The sequence below is a fragment of the Anopheles maculipalpis genome, chromosome 2RL (genome assembly GCF_943734695.1).
Source record: "Anopheles maculipalpis chromosome 2RL, idAnoMacuDA_375_x, whole genome shotgun sequence".
Lineage (NCBI taxonomy): Eukaryota > Metazoa > Arthropoda > Insecta > Diptera > Culicidae > Anopheles > Anopheles maculipalpis.
In genome coordinates, this window is record NC_064871.1 from 89,349,082 (window position 1) to 89,372,513 (window position 23,432).

General features: G+C 42.2%; 2 protein-coding genes and 1 non-coding gene across 3 annotated transcripts in view; 2 read left to right on the forward strand and 1 right to left on the reverse strand.

Moving 5' to 3' along the window:
* Positions 1-23,432, reverse strand: part of LOC126568310 (apyrase-like) — a gene marked incomplete at its 5' end in the record, with an annotated part of 350,971 nt that overhangs the window by 145,899 nt on the left and 181,640 nt on the right. The window lies entirely within an intron of this gene.
* Positions 1,324-1,405, forward strand: Trnas-cga (transfer RNA serine (anticodon CGA)). The gene has a single exon. It is a non-coding gene; the product is annotated as a tRNA-Ser (tRNA).
* On the forward strand, positions 11,701-22,910 carry LOC126568089 (uncharacterized). Its single transcript, XM_050224506.1, has 2 exons — positions 11,701-13,127; positions 22,641-22,910. Exons 1-2 carry the CDS (start codon positions 11,701-11,703, stop codon positions 22,876-22,878), a joined length of 1,665 nt encoding a protein of 554 aa, XP_050080463.1. The 3' UTR covers positions 22,879-22,910.

The following is a 23,432-nucleotide window of genomic DNA, read 5'->3' on the forward strand; positions in this document are numbered from 1 at the left end:
GTTTTGAAACAGTTGTTTCAAGCACAAATAACACCTTTTCTGCAACGTCGATACGAAACAATAATTAAAATTTTGTCTATTAACACTGGATTTAGAGCTAAAGTGTGGGGAGATTAGCATTAGCTGGTTAAATGAGAATGTTTGTGGAGTTGTTTAAAGCCTCTAAGAATAATCCTGCTAGGTTTATAATACGCTCTACAGCCGAGATCTCTCTCGACGACAACAACACCCGTAAACTATAAAAAGAACTTGGAACCCTAGCGTTCGCCCACGTAAATAAACACTTTTTTTTCGTTCTTCGGTAAATTCTCTATTAACTACAGCTCCGATTTCTTGTAGGGAATATTGTAGAAAACCTCCCTGTAGTTCCAAAGAAAATGAGAAAGCAGGAGATGATGTCTTGTAAATTCCATTATTTCTTAGGCAGTGATTCACCTTGTATGGGTATCAAAAACGGTCTCTACAATTTTAGATAAAAGAAGAGTGCTTTTAGCGTCCACGACATGCCATTACAATTTGTTTTCCCTCAAAGCGAATACACGACACACTATCGATTTGGATTTTAGTTTATCGTACGTGTTATGGCAATTTATAGCCCATGTCGAACTTGTGTAGAATAAATACGTACGGCTCATAGTATAACCCACCAACGAACACGACCTTGCATGACAGTCAAATAAATTTGCACCGCTAGCAAGGCAGCAGGCAGCACCATGTGTAGTGCAAATATGGTCGATGATTGAAAGGCTCCCACTTTTTGCAAGTAAATGGCACCCACTTCAGAGCTTTCGTGTGCTGTGTTTATGGTGGCCACTTGTGTATCCAATCTAGGTGGAGTAGAACCACAAGAAGACGCAGCCAGCCAGTGAAAGTGATGATGATACGAAATGCAGCCACGTCAATCCGTTTGTTGAAAGCGAAAATTATTACGATTGTGGCGATACACGCATGTTAGCATGCATGTTGTGTGGAAAGTTCTTTTTTGTTTGCACAAGACTTGTGGCGATTGCTTTTTGACGAATAAATGACGTATCTCAACAAGAAAACACATGTGCTAACCATCAGGAAACTCCACTCCGCGAAACTCCACTTGCAATGGGTAGATTAATGAAATTTCATGCCCCAGTGTAATAATAAATTACTCCACTCGACACACGGAACCGAACATCGGAAATATAGTCTCCATATCGAATCGTACAGCTACACGGACATTGTAATCGTCCGGATTTCACGCATTACAAATCAAAGTAATTTTTTTTTGCGTGCGCAGTGTTGTTCGACCCCAATCAGCAAACATGCGTTAAGCGACGGAGCACCATCGAAGCAGTCGTGGCCGAGTGGTTAAGGCGTCTGACTCGAAATCAGATTCCCTCTGGGAGCGTAGGTTCGAATCCTACCGGCTGCGGAGTACTTTTTTTTGTCTTTTATTTAGTTTTTTTTGTCTGTACTATACGATTATTTTTAGCTCGCTTTTGTATTCCGATGTGTTACTTGAAGGTTTTTGTAGATAATTCTTCTTTTTTTCTTCATTAACACTCTTTAACATTTTTTCACTGCACTTCCAATGTTTACGAGGCCAGATTTCCCTTCCTTTGGTCCTGAGCAGGCTCAAGCTCATTTACCATTCCCACACCTTGAACTTGACGCCCCCCCCCCCCCCCCCCTCCCTAATTTTTTTCCCCAGAACAAGAACAAAACAGCGAATAAATCCGTACAGTTGGACGCACTTTTGTACTTTTAGAGCAAACCTTTAATACAAAACAATCCTTTCGAGAAATCTAGTGTCCCCGTGGGTCGCGAAACAAACTGCTGCTGGTGGTTGTTGGTTCGTTCGCGTACCACCGACCAACTGAGCGTGGTGGCTTCCGAAGTTTAAGGTCCAGCCAGTGTAGCAGTGTGCCCCCCCTGTGCCGGTGGTCGTTTCGCTATCGTGTGCCCGACCAAACGCGACCGGAAACTAGGGAAACACCGCTTGGTGGTGCCCAACACAGTAAACTGGGTGGATGGCGTGGGTGTTGTGGGTTGGTGGGTGAGCGGTTTTTTATGTTTGGTGTTATGGGGAGCAGAGCCTGAAAACAGGATCGATTCCACTATCAGCAACGTGTTTGGGTTGGGGTTTTTGGTGAGACGCGTCCGACCTACGCGAAGTTTCAAAAGCAAAGCAACTTACAGCGGTTGCGCCATATTTTGAACGTCGAGAAATTGTAGCTTAAAGATTAATAATAAATAAATCGTTGAAAATATTAATTTCACTTCTATTGATTGATTTAACAGGTTGGCTGATAAGTCCCCGGTCTAACAAAGAAAAACACATTTTTTTGTCAAAATTCGTTTTTATTATTCAACATAGTTCCCTTCAAGAGCGGTACAACGATTATAACGACCTTCCATTTTTTTGATACCATTTTGGTAGTACTCCTTCGGTTTTGCCTCAAAATAGGCCTCAGTTTCGGCGACCACCTCTTCATTGCAGCCAAAATTTTTTCCCTGCGAGCATCCTTTTGAGGTCCGAGAACAAGAAAAAGTCGCTGGGGGCCAGATCTGGAGATTACGGTGGGTGGGGAAGCAATTCGAAGCCCAATTCATGAATTTTTGCCATCGTTCTCAATGACTTGTGGCACGGTGCGTTGTCTTGGTGGAACAACACTTTTTTCTTCTTCGTTCTTTTTTCGTTCGTCAAGCAACCAAAAGTTGCTTGACAAAAGACGCGCTGTCTCACAAACTAATTGACATACAGACGTCAAATTTTGACACGAATCATTTGAAGGTTGGTGCTATATAAAAATAATATGCATTTAATACTAGCGGCGCCATCTATGTGTCAGACCGGGGACTTATCAGCCAACCTGTTAGTGTTTTCAAATATTTCATGTTCCTTACTGATTTACTAGTGTGTTGGATGTCTTTTCTGTGTTGTTTGCTTATTTCTGTACATTTTTAGTATTTAATAGAAGTAGAGCAAACATATCTGTACTGCACTGTCCTTTTAGTAGTCACACACTCTCACACACACATGAGTCTGCCGATGTTTGAACCGTGTCACGGTATCGAAAAAATAGGCAGTAGGGAACCCCGTACCCGGTTCAAAATGCCTAAGGTCCCTGTCCCGCCTGCCTCAATCTCTTTCTCTCTCTCTCTCCTTAAAATGGAATTGGGTAATAGCAGTCGAAGTTCGGAAGCATATTTTGGTACGTTAGGGTCGTGCGGCGAAGGTGGTATGTACCTTGAGCTGGTCCTATTTATGGCAGCGTGGCAGATGTAAACACGGCCGTTTGGGACACCTTCAACAATGCAGTTTGACAGAAACAATGCAGGCTAACGTTGGTACAGGAAGTAGCCTCTTTAAGGAAGAAGCTTGTCTTTAATATTACCTAAAACGATAGAGAAATTCCTTTCAATTATTATATAATTCTTCTTCGTAAAATTAGCATTAAATTTTCAAATGTTTTTCCTACCCTTTGTGAGTGCATTTTTGTTGTGGCCCACTTTCGTCGCCATGGCGCTTGCACTCGACTCGACAATTACAGGGTGAAGGCCACGTGGTGTGTGAGTGTGTGTATCGATTGTAGTGTCGAAAGCTTCTGAACTTGGCCCGATATGTGTGCTGAATTCCTAAATTGTAATTTAATTTAATATTAATTTTTGTTTTTTCTCGTAGAAAATACAGCAAATTGCATATTAATGGTAAAAATAAACTAGCAAATAAAGAGCTGGCCTCCCTAATAAACCCATAGTGGTGTAAGCTAATTAAAACATTCAATCGGGAAACTAACTAAAAAGAGCAACTAAAACCCCATAGGAGGGAGCAGTTTTCTGCTGATAGATAGAAGGCCGGATGGCCACAAGACTGTGGTTTTTTTAACCGTAAAGAAGCTACCGCACGCCAACCTAACAGAACGGGGCACACGCCAAGAATGTCATCGCGTGCCGTTGTTCAATTTTGTTTGCCTGGGAAAAGAAGAAGGGAAGTTAATTGTGAAATAGTTTCTACTCGCTTCTCGATGGATGGCTTTTTTTTATTTTTACTATCGAGTCGCGATTTACCGTACGGATGCTCGTTTGCCGAACGAAATAGTTTTATCGTTCGTTGGCGCTGTCGAACTGATGGATAATGTAATGTCCTTGTTTGAGGACCAACTGTCAAAGTGGGTTGTGGATTTTGGTATTGCATATTGCGTTGATCATTGGAAGTTATCGCCGTCGGACAAGACAAGACACTAGACAGAAAGCATGTCAGGCAGGTGCCACGGACAGCCTGTTGAAGTAGTAGCAAACTTTAGCTTCACCTCATCGCATAGTGGCCGAGCTAAAGGTACAAACATTTCATGAGCAACAGCCACTCTACCAACTATGTAAGAGGACTTAAGGAAGGAAAGTTCCCTTATTTTGTATCTCTATTTTGTCGAAAAATGCTCTTTTTAGGTGAAAATTTACAATTATTTTTCGGATCTATAAAATCAGGCTACCAGAGTGGGGCCAGCAGGACTTTGCAATGCGTAATCCAATATCGTTGCACTGCTCTGATGAACGTTAAACCAACGTTTCTTCTTTACACTGATGTCAATATGAAGTCTCTATTTTAAATAGTTTACTAGTTATGGTTGTTTCAAGTTTACAAGCTTTTTCTTCCTAAAAAATCTTTAAAATACTTCTTATGGTGGGTGGAACTTTAAATCTTGGGCCTAATTTAATCTTTTCGGTTACTAATCGGTGTTACTAGTACTGTAAAATGCTTTTCGCTATCGTTGGTTTGATGTTTTACCTTCTTTTATTATTTTTTGTACTGTTTTGGAAAGATTACAACAGTTTGAAATAGTTGTAGAGCTTCAAAATTAAATTTGAATGTTTTAAGCACGATACTACTAACCTCGTCGACTGGAATCTCTCCTGTCGCTCCCCACGCCTTGATCGGACCAAAAACTAACCAGTTATTGCCGATTTATCAGAGAAAACCCCCTTCTTCGTAGATTAACTAGATGGGTGGTGGATGAATCGAGGTGGGATGTTCCACAAAATGATCCGCAGCCCAAAGGCGCAACCAACGGCATGCTGAAGGCCTCGATAGGACCAAAACTAAGCGAGTTATCGCTGGTTTCTCACGGGAATGTTGTTATTTTCATCAAGAACTGGGCTATTGTGGTGGAAGGGGGTGGAGGGATCGGGTTGAGGTGTTCTACAAAAAGGTACGTGGTCTAAAGTCACCTCCAATGGTATGCCGGACGCCTGGATCGGACAAGGAATGACCGAGTTATCGCCGATTTTCCACGGGAATGTTTTGGTTTTTCCGTAATAACTTGGCGGGGGTGGAGAGATCGGGTTGGGGTGTTCTTCAAAAAGGTGCGTGGCTCAAAGACGCATCCAACGGTATGCCGGAAGCCAGGATCGGACCAGGAATGACCGAGTTATCGCCGATTTTCCACGGGAATGTTTTGGTTTTTCCGCAATAACTGGGTGAGGGGATGGATGGATCGGGTTGAGGTGTTCTACAAAAAGGTGGGCGGCTCCAAGACGCATCCAACGGTATGCCGGAAGCCAGGATCGGACAAGGAATGACCGAGTTATCGCCGATTTTCCACGGGAATGTTTTGGTTTTTCCCCAATAACTTGGCGGGGGGCGGAGGGATCGAGTTGAGGTGTTCTACAAAAAGGTGCGCGTCCCAAAGACGCATCCAACGGTATGCCGGACGCCAGGATCGGATCAGGAATGACCGAGTTATAGCCGGTTTTCCATGGGAATGTTTTGGATTTTTCCGTAATAACTTGGCGGGGGTGGAGGGATCGGGTTGGGGTGTTCTTCAAAAAGGTGCGTGGCTCAAAGACGCATCCAACGGTATGCCGGAAGCCAGGATCGGACCAGGAATGACCGAGTTATCGCCGATTTTCCACGGGAATGTTTTGGTTTTTCCGCAATAACTGGGTGAGGGGATGGATGGATCGGGTTGAGGTGTTCTACAAAAAGGTGGGCGGCTCCAAGACGCATCCAACGGTATGCCGGAAGCCAGGATCGGACAAGGAATGACCGAGTTATCGCCGATTTTCCACGGGAATGTTTTGGGTTTTCCGTAATAACTTGGCGGGGGGCGGAGGGATCGAGTTGAGGTGTTCTACAAAAAGGTGCGCGGCCCAAAGACGCATCCAACGGTATGCCGGACGCCAGGATCGGACAAGGAATGACCGAGTTATCGCCGATTTTCCACGGGAATGTTTTGGGTTTTCCGTAATAACTTGGCGGGGGGTGGATGGATCGGGTTGAGATGTTCTACAAAAAGGTGCGCGGCCCAAAGACGCATCCAACGGTATGCCGGACGCCAGGATCGGACAAGGAATGACCGAGTTATCGCAGATTTTCCACAGGAATGTTTTGGTTTTTCCCCAATAACTGGGTGAGGGGATGGAGGGATCGGGTTGAGGTGTTCTACAAAAAGGTGCGCGGTCCAAAGACGCATCCAACGGTATGCCCGACGCCAGAATCGAACCAAGAATGGCTGAGTTATCACCGATTTTCCACGGGAATGCTGCTGGTGGAATTTCCCGGGAGTACCTGGAAAATCCTCTTTAATCCCCTTCGATATCAAAAATCTCGTTTTGGAGGTGTTTTTAAAAAATTTTTAAGGAAAGAAATAAAAATTAGAGGAAATTACTTAAAATTGTGGAAAAAGTTAAAATTGTGCCGGAAAATATTTGTCTTGTCGGAAAGAAATTATTTTCCAATCGGTTTTTAAAACTTCCATTTGCTACCTCCTCGGATTCATGCTCTCCTGTTACTCCTGGTCGGATTTTGCCGCATCGAAATTGACCAAATTTCGGCCGAAAATCTGCCACCGGGAGCGACTTGTAGTAACAGGAGAACATGTTTCCGAGGAGGTAGCTCGGGTCGGTCGAAAAATCGAAAATCCAATCTTAAAATCCAAAATCAGTTTTAAAATTCCGAGGCAAAAATTTTAGTTGAATTCCAAACTTAAAATTTCCAACCCAAATTTAAAACTGACTTTGGATTTTAAAACTGATTTTGGAAATTTTTGGCCGACCCGAGCTACCTCCACGAAATCATGCTCTCCTGTTACTCCTGGTCCGATTTTTGTGGCAAAAATCTGGAAATTTTGGGCAAAAATCCGGAAATTTTTATGCGGCAAAATCCGACCCGGAGTAACAGGAGAACATGAATCCGAGGAGGTAGCAAATGGAAGTTATAAAAACCGATTGGAAAATAATTTCTTTCCGACAAGACAAATATTTGGCGGCACAATTTAAACTTTTTCCACAATTTTAAGTAATTTCCTCTCATTTTTATTTCTTTCCTTAAAAATGTGTTAAATAGACCTCCGCAACGTGATTTTTATTATCGAAGGGGAAAAAAGGAGGATTTTCCACAAACTCCCGGGAAATTCCGCCAACGGCATTCCCGTGGAAAATCGACGACAACTCGGCCATTCCTGGTCCGATCCTGGCGTCCGGCATACTGTTGGATGCGTCTTTGGGCCACGCATCTTTTTGTAGAATACCTCAACCCGATCCCTCCATCCCCTCACCCAGTTATTGCGGAAAAACCAAAACATTCCCGTGGAAAATCGGCGATAACTCGGCCATTCCTGGTCCGATCCAGGCGTCCGGCATACTGTTGGATGCGTATTTGAGCCGCGCACCTTTTTGCAGAACACCTCAACCCGATCCCTCCATCCCCTCACCCAGTTATTGCGGAAAACCCAAAACATTCCCGTGGAAAATCGGCGATAACTCGGTCATTCCTTGTCTGATCCTGGCGTCCGGCATACTGTTGGATGGGTCTTTGAGCAACGCACCTTTTTGTAGAACACCTCAACTCGATCCCTCCACCCCCCGCCCAGTTATTGCGGAAAAACCAAACCCTTCCCGTGGAAAATCGGTGATAACATGGTCATTTATTATTTTTTTCAATGAAAATTACCAACACTTTTAGTATAAAAAGACTGGTTTTGGTTTTTATTGTTCATTTCCAGATAAATATAAATTATTCTTAACACATAAAGCCTTGTTACACATATTTTAGTATTTTTTGAAACGCACATCCGCATTAGTTTTATATTGGTATATATATATAATTAGTAAATATGAGTATTTTCCATACAGTAGAGAGGCGACTTTTGTATAAAACTGATTGCAAAAAGATATATTCTTAAATGAAGCTATTATTTTGGCTGCGTTTGCACTTCAAATCAAACGGTTACGGATGCAGCCAACGTTATTACGCACGCAGCCGAATTGACTGCTGTCTTGCTCTGTTCTATTGTACGCTGCACGCTGTGTGCTCAGAAGTAAAAGTAGGCGGAGCTATAAAATCGCACACGTAGATTTTGAATGGACATACGTATTTCGACGTTGAAAGCTTTTTTACAAAAATATTGAATTAATTTAATAATTTCGTTCCTTTTCCTAACTGATATTAGCCTTATTTTACTGCAATTCTATAGAGCGTATTGGTACTTCATTTCAAATGTCGTCATACGAAAGAAATTATCATTAAATTTCCGTTTGTAGAATATTTTTATAAAATTTCCTATCGGAAAGACCGAACCACACCGAAAATAAAGCCTACGGAAACTCCGGCAAAGGTGTGAAATGTCAATAAACAATAAATCAATAAAAACTACACAAACACAGTCCGTTTTTCGTGTGTGAGACACAGTTCAATCTAGCCCGAAAAAAAAAAAAATCATCTCACGCCGGCGCAACTATGGCGGGAAATTTTTCAACGCCCTTCTGCCCTTCTGCTTTCTGGTTGTCCTTCCTCTTGTGCATTGGCCTGGCGCATGGTAATTATGGAAATCCGTACAGGAATGACCCAGCATCCAGTCCTGTCGGTGGTGCTTCCTCCCCCAGCGGTCGATCGCAGGTAGGTGGTGGTGTAGAACCAAAAAAAAAAAAATACCGGACCGGGAAAAGCCGGCGCTTCCTGTGTCAACAGAGGCACACAAATTACATATGCAAAAATCACTCCCATCCCATCTTCCGAGTGCTGATGAGGACGAGGTCGTAGCACGCTCGATAGACGGCATGTCTGTTGTTAAAAGCGGCAGCAAAGAGTGAGGATGATGAGGATTTTGGCAACAGTTCCAGGAATGCTCTGTGGGTGTGTTACTTCCTGCAGGACGAGCGTTCCTGACCTTCGTCGGTCTGTAGTCCCGGTGGGATAACCCGGATCTTGGGTAGGCGCGGGTAACAGGATCTTGCGCTTTATCATTCAGCTCTTATCCAACCGTTGATATGGTCTGTCCCGTTGCGGTGATGCTGTTACGAAACCAAACCACATCTGGTTGTGTTCTGAAAAAGAAGAGAAAGAAAAGCGAAAAAGTTTTAATAAAATTGAACAACCAGCATCCGGAACAAGAAAATAAAAGCTCTTAGCTTTTGAGCTGAGAAAATTTTAAATATTGTAGATGATAAAAAGGAATTAATCGACAACTAAACGTCGAACAAACAGGGTGGCTCATTTGAATGCGATTAAAAAAATAATTTATGTTCTTTTAAAATTCAACATTGGTTAGGTCGTCCTTCGTAATTCGTGAAAAATAAACCAAATTTAACATTGAAATGTTCATTGTAAGAAGGTTTATTCAACTTTTTAAATGTTGTTTTTTTTTCATAGTAAACTAACAGAAAACTGATAATTATTGCAAGAATAATTTCTTCTTCTTCTTGGGGCTTAACGACCGTAAATTCATGCCAATACCACGTAGCTGGATAGTAAATCCTCACTACTGGGTCTCTACGGTTCGGATGGGATTTGAACCTCGGTCCTGCCGTTTGAAGACCGGCACCGCTGTCGCCCATACCTACCCCAGCAAAAATAATAGCAATGAGACGACAATACGGCGTAGAGCCGTCATACTGTATTGAATAAATAATAGTAATGAGGCTAGATTTTTGGCACAAAAAAGTATGTTGAAACCTCTGAAGGTTTGCAAATTTACTGCAGTCGACAGGTTTGATTTATGGAGCTTTTGCTGTCATCATAGGTCAGAATTGGTCTTTTGTCTTCTTCTATTTAAAAAAATTCTTTTCTAGCAATAAAATTTTTGAAGCCGAATCATGAGTAATATTTTCTAGTTATAGAATTTTGAAGCATTGGTGCAATTTAAAATTAATATTGAACAGAGAGAAAGAATGTTAAAGGCTTTTGTGTAACATAAAGAGAAAATAAAATTAATTGACTCTCTCTCTCTCTCTCTCTCTCTCTCTCTCTTTATGTCTCTCTCTCTTTCTCGCACTCTCTCTCTTTCTCTGAACAACTAAAATGTTTAAAAACCATTGGGGCCACCCTGTACTGTTTCTATGCGGTTCTATGCAAGGCATGTCGTATGTTTAATCAAAGTTTTATTCCTTAATATCACATAAGAGTCATAGTTTGAATACTTACGGCGTATGAAAATGAAGCAAACAGCGAGGCGCCTATCTTTCCCCACAACAGTACTGGGTTCGATTGTCCTCGGTCTGGTTGCTTGTTAGCAGCGACGTCGTGATGAAAGTGGTGATGAAATGGTCATGTCGCCAATGATGATGCCAAGAATCTTGGCCCAGAGCAGCAATTCTCCATCCCCACGTCTGCTGCATCCAATTTTCGCCAGGCTCCAAAGGCCACTCCACCTCATCCAGCAGCCACGAACGTATTTTTGAGTCTTGAGAATTGACTCCCTAGGAAAAGAAGAAACAGAAGAAGAAAAAGTGAAGAATATTAGTAAAATAAAAAAAACATAAAAATAAATAAAATAGGATGAACAGAACATGCACAATTTGTTTAAAAATTATTCAAGAAAGTACATTGTACTTTAAAGCCATTTCGAATTATATCATCACTAAAAAAACATTTTCCAATTAAAATATGAAACAGAAACTTAAAAATTTGCAAGAAAAACCGTTACGAATTTCAAATCCTTCCTATAACACACACCATGCGCATCGTCATCCTGTAAGCGATCGTTTTACTCAACCGACAACCTCTAATATATCACCAACGCGCTTCGGTTGGGAAAAAATGAAACAAAAGAATTGCTAAAAAAAACACGTCGCACCTCCGAAGAAGTTTGTTCCCAAAACCCATTGCTAAAGACGATCGTTCACTTCACCAAGCTCAGAGATCAACTCTCACTTTTGCTGTATCGCTCTTTCGCGCTCTCAGCATCTCAGGATAAAAACAAAGAGAAAGAGAAAGAGAGAGAGAGAGAGAGAGAGAGATCCTCAAGGGATTCGGGTTTTCCGCATTTTCCGTAGATTCACTCTTCCCACACAATAGCTGTTCTTCTTGCGCGTGAAACGATCGTTCTTCTACACGATCCGAGATGACCGAGAGCACCGTGCAGTTATAGTTAGTTGACAGCAGTTCACGAACGCGTGCGGATGTGAAGTTTCACTGGATGACTGTCGTGACTCTTGATCACTTGATCTCTGCTTCACACAACACACCTGGGATCTGCGCGAGTGGGACGAGTGGGAGTTAGTGTTCGGTTGGTGATGGTGAAGTGGAGCAGCTTCATGCGGAAGTTTGTCTGAGACTAGTGTACACTTAGTAGTGGGTTTTGTGATTGAGTGAATGTTAATTGCTGAAATTGGGAATTTCTTTTTCCGTGGAACGAGTTCGTACTTGTGGGTTCCTCACAGCTTGTGTTTGTGGTGTGAGCGATTGTGGACTGTGTATGGTTGGACAGTTTTCGGTGCGTGCAGTAAGCTATGTCCGGTGTACGGTCGTCCGGTTCGCCTATGCTTATACTGGATATTAGTGGGGCTGGTCCCAACCCGTCGGCGTACCCCATGAAGAAGCCCACCAGCACGGCAGCTTCGGTGAAACGGGAACGATATGGGGACGATGGTGACAAGCAGGATCAGCAGCTGAATGGGAGCGCGTATCAGCAGCAACCGCTACACGTTCGTACCTTACCCGAGCTACATCCGATCCATCCGCAGCACGGGCAGCATCATCGGGAGCCCGAAAATCAAACCCTTCATCAGAATCCAGACTTTGGCGTGCTGATGGGACAACCGGCGGTGAGTGTAGCATCGGCCGCTTCCCAACCCGTGTACGTGTATCAGGGCAGCGTGCCGGAGATGACGCCGAACGGTCGCGTACCCTTTCCCGCACTGCAATGCTACGGAGTTCAGAATGTGTTGGATGCGCAAACCCAACCACAAGCATTGGAGTCACTCCCATCGATCCTGTCCACGTACTCTTCGTCTTGTGAGAGTGCCAAGAAGCGCCGAATGCTTGACGCGGACTATGATTACGAGTTCGATCAAAGCTCACTCAGCCCGGATGGTTATCAGCCCGAGAAACGAATACGGTACGATGCGAACTTTGGTGGATGGGCTTACACACCGATGACACCAGGCGCTCAAGAGTATAGCCACACGAATGGAGGTGGACCCACATCGTACGGCGGAACAGAACTGCTAATGGCACGCGGAAATGGAGCATCACTTCCGGTGGCGATGCATGGTCTGGATGACGAATCATCCTCCAATGGTTCCTGCCAAATTAACCCTTGCCACTGTGAACCATCGCCCGCAAAAACCATGATGTGCGTAGCAGACAATGGCACGAACTATGAATCTTCCGGCACTGTCTACTACTATCATCCGGCACAGGAGCAGGAGCAACTGCAACCGAACTCACATCCACTTCCACCCATCGATTCAACACCAACGCACAGTCCTATCGGAGCGGATAGTTCGCTTTCGGTGTGCTCTAGCTCCTCACCGGTAAAGCTAGACGAATCGAGCTGTTCCGTCGGCAAGTATGGTCCGGACCGGGTACAACCAACTACGGTTGCAATGTTGGAACCATCCAGTGGACAAGGATTATCACCCACCAGCACTACTGGTGCCGGTTCGCACGGTAACGGTGGCATTGATCCACCGGCACCGAGCAAGAACACATTCGGTGCAATGGGACGCAAACCCCGTTCCGGGCGGGTTCGGAAGCGGGTGCTGAAGGAGTCGGTTAGCTTCCAGGAGGTACAAAATCAGCGTGTGATTGCAAACGTGCGCGAACGGCAAAGGACGCAAAGTTTGAACGAAGCGTTTGCATCGCTGCGCAAAATCATTCCGACCCTGCCGAGTGACAAGCTGAGCAAGATACAGACGCTGCGATTAGCATCAAGGTAAGCTGGGAATTGTTTTTATTATGCTTTTTTGTATTGCAGATGGTAGGAATATTCAATTTCTTATGCTTGTCAATTTATCAATTTCTTTGCTTATTCCTTATCAAAATTTTATGTATTTTTTACGAAAATTCCTCTACAATTTAGCTTTGAAGATTTGAAGCGTATCAGAAAATAGCTTAGCAGTTCGAATTATTCCAGGGCTTTATGTTTCCACGAAGGCTTTTTGATACTTTTTCGTAGGCAAAGTTTCATCGAGTTTCGTAAGCGGTCATGTACGCGTTATAATAACTTGATAATTGATGATTGTTCTTCTAGAAGGCTTATTTTCTTATGTCAAGAAATACATTTTAATGAAGGCGGAGAGTTTACCTTACTTTCAATACCTTTTTGTTATATTTTGACTGAGCTGTATACTCCAGATCCTAATTTATTCAAAGGTCCCAACGGTCAGTCTTATTCTTATTTGGCGCTGCAACCGCAATTGGTCTTGGTCTGCCATTGCTGATTTTAATTGATTTAATTTTGCCTGTAGTTGGATAGTCAGTAATCGTACGGGCGAGAGATTCTGGATCGGTTTCGACGTACGATATTGCCGTGTAAAGACTGGCATCGTTATCGCCCGGAGCCACCGGATCGTCTGAAGGCTTCCAATTAGAATTGACACTCAAAGTTAGTATATCTCTTCAAAGCTATGAATGCTTTTCTTATTTAATGGACAAGAAAACGGCTCGTTAAAACCTAATTAACAAATTTTTCCCAATCTTTAATACTAAAGTGAAGCTTAAAATCTCTAAAAGTGACAAATTTGGGAACCGAGTCTAAAACAGAACTCTAAGAATTTAATTCTTCAATCTATAATATATCTCAGTAAAATATTGCAAAACAAAATCTTTCAATCAGCTTGGATTGTTGACTTCTATTACTTTTTTTTACAATTTACCCAGCGATATCTGATTCGATCATTGACTCGCATCATCATGAATCATCTGTCCTCGTCCCTACGGACTTAGTTGTTCATTGATTATAAGATAGCCTCGTATTTATTCTATCTTTTTGAACCAGATATGAGCAAGATTTTTTGCTAAATTTAGTCAGTTTGATCCTGGATTTAAATCTCAATCGGATCATTCCCCGGTAGTGTGGACTGACTACTATTAATTTGCATGGTATTGGTAAGACAATCAGTGACCGGTGTAACCTAATATGTCGTTAAATCAAGAAGTAGAAGAAGAAGTCAGTTTTATCAAAGCAAAATGATGACTGCAAATTAGAAGGTACGTTTTTTTTAAATGAAAACTCTTGGATTTTTTCTATGCATGTAGGAAAGAAAATTCAGCTATGGAAGACAATACTTTTAATTACTAAGAAACGGCATTATGTACGATGAGGGTTACACTTCCTACACTTGTTCTCTACCTTCCACGATCAACTCTTTCCTTCCCACGTTCCTGCAAGTGTTTCAAAATCGATGAAAAATGATCACTTTTATGATCATTAATAATTTTCCTTCCTCTACAGCTCTCATTTGTAACAAGTCTACACGCGAGCGAATGTTCGTACCACTGTTTGGGAGGGTTTGGAAAATTAATGGCAAAACTCAAACGACTCTAAACATTGGTTGGAAAGCGACAGCGAAATCATCAAAATATGGGGAAAAGAATAGAAACAATGTTTGGAAAAAACAGTGCTTCAAACCTGGGTTAGAAGAAACACGAAAGCATCCGGCTGTTGGGCGCGAGAAAAAATAAATAGCCCCTCTCCCTCTCTCTCTCTCTGGCCCGTCACGCTGTCACAGAAGAGGATGAGGGAAATGATCACAAGATCCCAAAATGAGCTCAGAATAATGATCAATGGATTTTTATCGTGCGAATGACATGCACATGGCAATGCGGTACCTTTAGGTGATTTTTTGTTTTGCTTTCTGGAGATTTTTTTTTCATCACGATTATTTTTCAATAGAAAAAAAAACTCTACTATGTATCGAATTTGATCGAAAAGTAAGAGACGCACATAGTTTTATGATTTACAGCGATCGTTGCGAACGAAATTAGTGTAGCAGGAAAAAAATAATATTTTAAAATAAATTACATCGACCTCCTGTATATCCACAGCTGCACATGTTTGAGCGCTGTTAAGCAGTAATAATCGTAGTGAATAGGAATGAGATTAGTGAGGTGATTTATACGACGCGCACCAACCCGACCCGATCGTATCGCGCCGACGGAAGCAAAAGTTTTTGAACGATTTATGAACCAAACCGAAACAAAACGGCGATCTTCATACGAACGTTACGCTTCGACGAGCAGGAATGTGCTCAAGGATAGTGTGTGTGTGTGTGTGTGTCTCAGCGCCATTTGAAACCATATCAAAGTAGCGGCACAGTCTGGTCTGGCGCAAAGTCATCGATTTCATATTCGATTAGTGTCACAAACCGGGCCGCGAAGATCAGTCGACATCGATGGAGACGCCTGGTTGGTTGTAGACGGAAAGGGCAGAGCAAGAGAGTGTTTAAAATTTAAATTTTGCTTTTGGCTTGTTTTTGTTTTTTATTTTCTTTAAACATTTGTCCACTAAGGCCATTTTTGCACTCGTGTCCAAAGCATTGCCCAAATGTGGGTAAATAAAACAGAACTTGTTTTCCCCGTTTCAAGCGCCACGGAGTAGTAGTTTTTTTTTTGTTCGCTTTACCCCCGCTTCTTGTTGGGTTGTTCAGTTGCTCACACAAAAGAACTAATGCCGCCGGATAGCACCAGCGTGTGTGTGTGTGTGTGAGTGGAGTGTGCTTGGCTTTTGCGTGTGACAGACAAGTGGGACATAAATTAAAAACGAAGATCCACCGCTAGGTGACACGATGAGTGGATAGATGAATGAAAGCAAGCAAGCGGGAAAAGTGGTAAAGAGAAGTGTGTGGAAATTTGTTGAAATTTGAGACACCAAACAAAACGGAACCGCAAGAAACCTACAAAAAAAAAAAACGGAACTCGGCTGGTGTGCTACTAACCATGAGGCATTAGCGTATGCTGGATAGGATCAAACGACATTATCCACTGTTTAATGTTGACTGTTGGGGGTACTGTTTTTTATTTCTTTACTTTTTAGTGTAATGAGTTGCTGCAAGTGGAATGAATTATTACTTCATTTTTGTCGGATGTTGTTCGCTGGTTTAATTTCACGATTAAATTTGCGTTTCGCAGTCACCAATCTCCATCCTTTGTTTGATGTAGAAGTATTTACGTTACACTTTCGGTACATTGATTTTTATAACAAAATTACATAAAGTTTATCAGCTTCTATGCTAAAGAAAGGACTTGAGCATCCGTAAACCACTCGGAAACTAGTTAAAAAGCATATGCTCTGGTTTAATGCGAACTATAATTAATGCTATGTTTGGAGTAGTCCGGTAGCCGAGGTGGTAATAATACCAATCTTCGCATGAAAGGGCCACGCATCGAATCCCATTCGGACTGCAGAATTATCTTAAGGAAGACCGAAATTGCAGGCCAGAAAATGTCTTGAGGCATGATTATTTAACTACGTGGTATCAATAACTCCTATCTATATGACTAATCTACTAAGCCATTCGTTGGCTGACGCTGAAGGTCGTTAAACCCCAAGCAGATGAAACATATTCTTACTGAGCTCTTACGTGGCAATTACAGCCATACGAAGCCTCTTCCTGAGCTAGATTTGTGACAATTCTAGCCAAGTCTTTTTCAAAGGTCTACCCCAAGTGATTATGAGCCGGAAGAAGTGAGTCAGAGCACTGATAGATTCGGGAGATATAAGAATTCTATAAAGAAAAGCTTGCCAAACTCTGAAAAGGCATGCCAAGACCGTTTGAGGCTGCAACACCAAAGAATAAGGAGAAATCATAAATATTTATTAACTGAGAGTATAGAATTTTGTTTTTTTTTTTTAATTTCATAACAGGGACATAGACATAACAGTGATGAAGAAGAAGAAGAAGAAACACTTGACTTAAGAATTCATCAACTTAAACCCACTTCTAGCTGCAACTAGATAATTGTGACATGATCGTAACACCAATCGATCGCTTGTAACGTCAAGTGGCCGACAACAGGTTTTCAAATCGACACTATCCAAACGCACTGCAGCTATCAAATTCCAACCGTAACGGGGACAAAGGCAGCAAGACACCAAATTCCCCGCTTTTGGTGCGCATACATCACCTCGTGTGCGTGGTTCAAACCGGGGAGCCGATCCGATGCGCGTTCACCGAAACATGTGCGTTTTTGGTCGATCTGTTTGGTGGGAAAATGGGTCCAAATTCCCGCGCTTTCAAGCGATGATGTCATGTAAAACACAAAAAAAAGAAGGGCAGGATTCTCCCCCTAACAGCATTCTCCCGCCGCCTGTGCCCTCTTCCAGGCAGTTGCGTTAAACAAAGAGCAAACAGGCAAGCATAACGGAACCGCGGGGTGGGATGTTTGATCCGGGAGGGATGCTTTTGTTGTTGGAGATGTGGGGGGTTTCGCTTTTTCTTTTTTCTACATCGTGTTCAGCGTAATGTGCGTCCTCCCCTTTCATGGAATGAATGAGTTACGCCATCTTAATCCGTGAAGTAGAGTACACATACGATGCGATACGCGAAACATGTGTTGATTTGTTCCACACCGAGGCTGAGCGATGATCGTTTGGGGCGGTAATAAACCGAAGTAGAATTGGAAAATGATCACGTCATTTAAAACATTTATTAACCAATAATTTATGTTGCTCTTATTTTTACTTGTAATTTATGAAAACGAAGTATTGAACCTGCGATACCCACCCATGACCCCAAGCCCAGGGACAATTTTCATGTAATGTATTGGAATTATTTCTTCTGTATCACTCTTCAACGTCGTTTTACTGGACTCTTTCTCACTCGATTTCCTTAATCCTTCTTTCTGCATGTGTGAGAGACAATTTCTTCACCCCAGCAACGTTTAATAGGGAACATACACCCATAAAAACTACCAGCAGAACCCGAACGCGTGAGAAATTATGTTGCGGTTTGCGGATTCTCTTCGCAAGAGTTTTGCATTATTTCTCACACATGCTGGGCGTGGTACGGGAAAATGGGACAGGATTTAAATGCAAGCATTCTTTACGTCTTGAGACATTCTCTCGCGGAGATGCAAAACGCACCAAACGATGATGATTGACGGATGGCCAGAGAGAGAAGGAGGGAAAGACCGGGATGCGCTGAATGCTGGCTGGCAGTTAATTAACATCACATTTTATGGTAACCTCGAAAGGAAAGTGAACCGGTAGAACGAAGAAGGTACAGTACAGAAGAAGTAAAAATATAGCTGCTTATGCAAACATTCATGCTGGGAAAAAGACGCTTAGTTCTTAACATTGCATCGATCGGAAAGTGGTTTAAGAGCTGAACGATGTGTGTTTACCTTCTTTATACATTTTTCTTGCATATTTTTTAATCCTTCACAGGAAACTTTGTTTACCTTTTATCTACTTCTGATTAGGTAAAACAATTTCAAACGTTTCGTAGTTTTTTAAATAAATTTAAATTTATTTTGCCTGCTTTTGTATTAGTTTTTATTTTTTTTCATACATTTTACAGTTTTTGTTACATGTTTTCTGTTATATTTTATTTTCTTTTTATTCTAAACTTGCTCTTTAGCTTTACACGATTAATCTTTGAGTATTATTTCAATTTTATTATTAAATTTCGGAGTTCCTTGGTTGTATTAATTTTTATGTACGCTCATTTTATTACAGTTTTACTGCAATAAGCTTAGTTTTTCATAAAAAATTATAAAAAAATTCCGAATCCATACTCCCGATTCTTTTTTTGATTTAACAAACAAAAATCTAACAAGTCTTATTACATATTGTGGTGGGAAGAAGAATATTTGTATTCTCAGTCGCCATGTGGTGGGAAGAGGAGATTCACTTCTCTCTGCCTGTCTGTGTGTGATTGTCGAAGGCTTCCAAGACCGCTTTATTTATACCCAATCTTACAATAGTTTTTGGTCGTTTTTGTAACCAATATTATTTCTTAGTGGTTGTTCTTATTGCTATTGCATTTCGTACAAAAATATTTACGTAAGCATAAAATGTGTCACGGTGCGATTGATTGCTGCACTTGCAAGAAATGTGTCGGATATCATTTGTCGTTGGATCTATATGCTTGCTATGCATGAAGTTACTTGTTTGTGTTTTGTTGTTTTGTGTTGCTGACCACTGTCTAGACTCGCTGGTTGTTTTGAACTGATATCATATTGCATTGCGTCGCTCGCTAGCCGGGTGCGCTGGTAAGTGTTTGAATGTTCATGTTAAGGCGTGCGCGTGGTCAAAATAGCTGAATGTACATTTCTCACGCTCTTGGCTAATGCAGGTTATTTGTTAAATTGGTGAATTTCTGCTCACCGTATAATGCTACGTAAGGCTTGTTGTATCCGAAATAATGTATACTCTAGTGAGATGTTTAGCAGATATGCTACAATATTAAACGCATCATTTATAAGAGCTGATTCACAAAACAAAAAAAAAAAAAGACTTGTTCAAACAGAGCATGACATCATTTCCTAATTCCGTTCCGTATTTTTCTTCTTTTCTCAACTACATTCATGTTGTGTGTGTGTTTCTTTTCTCCTATTCTTCATGTTAACTGAAATAATTAGACAAATAAAAGGCGCGCTTTGTATCGTTCAGCCGACCTGTCATCACTCGATCCCGACACGCTGATGCCTTGGTCCCTCTATCGCGTAACGTGGATTCATGCCACGTCAATGTGTGTCAAGGGGATCTAAGACATTCCGGGACCAAACTCCATTGCTTTATGGCTGCAACGTTTAGAACGCGCTACCGTGGTTTGACTACCGCGGATATCATAACGAGCAAATTCCCGGCAACGCGTGATCGCCTCTTAAAACGATCATCCCCGTAGGAAGTCTAGTAACGCTCAAGTGGTCGACGAAGTCAAACGATGTGAAGAAAAGTGTGCATCGGTGGAAATTTATCACCTTCCGACTCACACGCACACACACACACAAAAGACAAAAACTCCTTTTACGTTAGGGAGAGTTCCGATTTTCCGACGCGCGATGCTCACGGTACCTGTCCTTTGTCGGATGTCTCCGCTTGTCTTAGGTTAAGGAAAGTGTCATTTGGCTACACTTTACCATTAACGTTGATCCACGGCTGATCGTTCCGCAGGGAGATTCAACCATAGGACAAAATGGTAGATGATTTCCGCGGGAAAATTCGAATCAAGCGTGGAATGAGTTTTTTGTTGTTGTTGTTGTTGCCTTCCTTTTGCTCCCATTTCTCAGTCACTTCACGGGGCTGCGTGTCAGAAAAACAAGTGTCAAAAACGAGACAACCCTCCCTCGGGGACGAGGCATCGGCGGAAGCACTGCCATCTGGCAGCTGGCGCGGACATACACGAGAACGATCAGCGTGATGATTGATCGGCTTTACACTACCACCACCAAGCAGTATTGGAGAGGGTGAAACACGATGAACGATTTTTAATTGACTTTTTCGGGAAGTAGTTTGTCCTCTGTATGGCCATTTTTCACAGCGCTCTGCCGGGGAGGCGCGCGTTCCGTTCCCTTTGTTCGGTACGGTCGAGAAAAATTATGCGTTTTAATTAGCTTTTGATCGGTTTATTTGGTTTTTGGGGGTTTGGAAAAGCTGGAAAGTGAAGCAGACGAAACGAATCGATCGTACTCGGCCGCGGACGTGGAATTTATTGTTTCTAGAAGGTATTTAAATGAATGAATGGAAATGGTAAGCGCGCCCCGTTTGTTTATTATTGCAAGGGAAAATTTAATTTGCTCCTTACTGCCACGGAAAAGCGATGGCAGAGTGTATTAGCTATGCAAGTTTTCCATCCACAAAAATTGAGCAACTGATCGTTCTCGTCGGCTCAGTCGTACGCCAGATCGGCCAGGTCGGCGACTGATGGTAACCGACTTTAATGGCATAGTTTGGCTCTGTTCGCTCGGCTTCGGGACCGCTCCATTTCCGGAAGCTGTTAAAAGTGTCTCTTTATGGGGTGTAATAAATTTCGTGCGTTTTTGTTGTCAGCGTCGTCAGGCGGCGTCACCACTGTAGTGACTTTGTCCAGCTTTGTCCGCGTGTAGGAAATGGCACGAAGATCGAGAACAGAGACATTAACCCGGCGGGCAATTTTGAGGGAAAAATGACAGTAAGTGAAGAGATGGTTCTGGTGGCATGATGAGTCATGGCTGCACGATGACTATGTGAGGAAGATGTTAGAATGCTAGAATAAAGTTAGTAGGAAGAGTAGTCTAGTTCTGGTAACAGATTCAACAAATTGTCCTGGATATACCGTATATCGCGACGACCCAGTGGTCAAATCGTAGCGTCGGCTAGTTTCTCGACAAGCCACAAATAATTTGATAAGATTTTTTTAGTTGAAATTTATTCCAAAAATCTCATTGATTAGTGCTTTCATAAGATTGGTGATCTTCTATAAAATATTTATCTCCAAACGTGCCATAGTCCAAACGTGCCATTGTTTCAAAGTTCAATTAGAGGTTTGCTGCGGTCTTATGGCTTCTAGATGAAGGTTATAATTTTCGGAGGATCACAAGTCCAAACAGAAAAGTATCATAAAAGAAGATCATTCTCCTTCTTCTTTTTAACAGAAATAAAAAACCTCTTGGAGAGCTTGAAGAAGGTGACATGTTTGATGACAATTTTGTAATATTTAGTAGGACAATGAGGACACTAAGTTCTAGTTGTTTCCATTCAATGTCATTTAATGCTTTCAAATGAGAGCAAAAGATTGTTTATGATGTCCAGAAGTCCCAGGGGAATCCCAGGGATGTGTTAAGCAGTTTAAGTTAAGTTGCCAAACCCTAAGGTTTAAGCTACAAATATTCAAGATCATAGATCTTAGTAGATCGGATATTACTGGAGATCTTTAATCACGCCAAGATATCCAAGAAGTCTCATATCATACTTCCGTATCAAACATACAATTTGAAGGGTTCCTCAACAATACCGGGGACTGTAAACAGTACAGCAACCTTTTCCTACAAACTTCCCGAAATCTTATTTTTCCAAACAAAAAACCCATCCGTCGAGGAAATCCACAGCAAAATCCCAGACCCGTCGAAAAACCCCTATCCACTGGTACAGCGGATACATTTAAACGAACTTCCCAGGCCCAGGGGTATACCCAAGGGTTGCGAGTTCATTAACCAGTCCATCTTCACCGTCACCGGTGAGTAAAAGAGGGCTGCAACAAGTAACAGGATTCAGGTGGGAAATCCTGTTATCTTCCCGCATTTCGTACCTGTACTTCAGACGCTAAACGCGAACGACTTTCGATTGCGAACCGCCCTACCTCGTCCTGGGTACGTAATTTCCCGCGCGTCCATTAGTACCTTGTGAGGACCTTTTCGATGGGCCGTTTGTTTGTTTGTTTGTTTATTTGTATTTCGGTTTATCTGCCACCTGAAACTTGAGTCTGACACATTTGTTCTCTTCTCATCTGTGTCCCATCCACAGGTACATAGACTTCCTGTACCGGGTGCTGTCCAACAACGAGATGCCGGCGATGCGCGAAGAGCACAAAAATATGGCCGTTTCCGGAGGAAATTTACAGTTCAGCGGTAGCGGCATACTGGCGCACGAAAAGCTAAGCTATCTGTTCAGCGTTTGGCGCATGGAAGGCGACTGGAGCAATGGATCGTCCGGTGGGGAAGGGGCGGAGGTAGGTGAGAATGTGAACGGTGGCAAGGAATGACTAGACGGACGGTTCCGGTTTCGATGAATCCGGAACAGGCGGTGGAAAGAGCCTGGTGGTTCATTTTTCATATCGGTAAGAAAAAAAAACGTTAAACGTTACATTGAGTGGAAAAGGTTTTCCAAAATAGAAAACGTGAGGTTTCCAGTTGTTTTGTTTTCCATAAAAGAAAAGTATTAAACATTAAACGCTAAGAAGGCAGTTTAGTTTATCAGTGGTTAGTTTGGTTAGTTTATTATATTAATTTCCAATCAAACAATTTATTTCCAAGAGCTGTAGGAGGCAGTACAAACACGTCTGTGCAAGTAACGCGTAACGGCTAGTTTCCAAAGAGCATATGTATGTTTGATTTTTTATCCTTAACACTATTTTTAATTCAAATTTAAATGAAGAAAAAAGCGACGAAGCGAGGCGAAATTGAAAAAAGAAACAGAAAAGCGTTGTTTTGGAAAAAAAACTCTACATCTGTATCAAAATCTCGCGATCAGTACGAGCGCAACTACATTTCCATACATATAAGCGGCTAATTTAAGGGATTTAATTTTAAGAAACCG

Excerpts from the sequence above, each read along its gene's own strand:
- LOC126568089 (XM_050224506.1), top strand. The coding sequence starts at position 11,701 with ATGTCCGGTGTACGGTCGTCCGGTTCGCCTATGCTTATACTGGATATT. Across the intron at positions 13,128-22,640 it reads ACGCTGCGATTAGCATCAAG|GTACATAGACTTCCTGTACC; the intron begins GTAAGCTGGGAA and ends TCCCATCCACAG.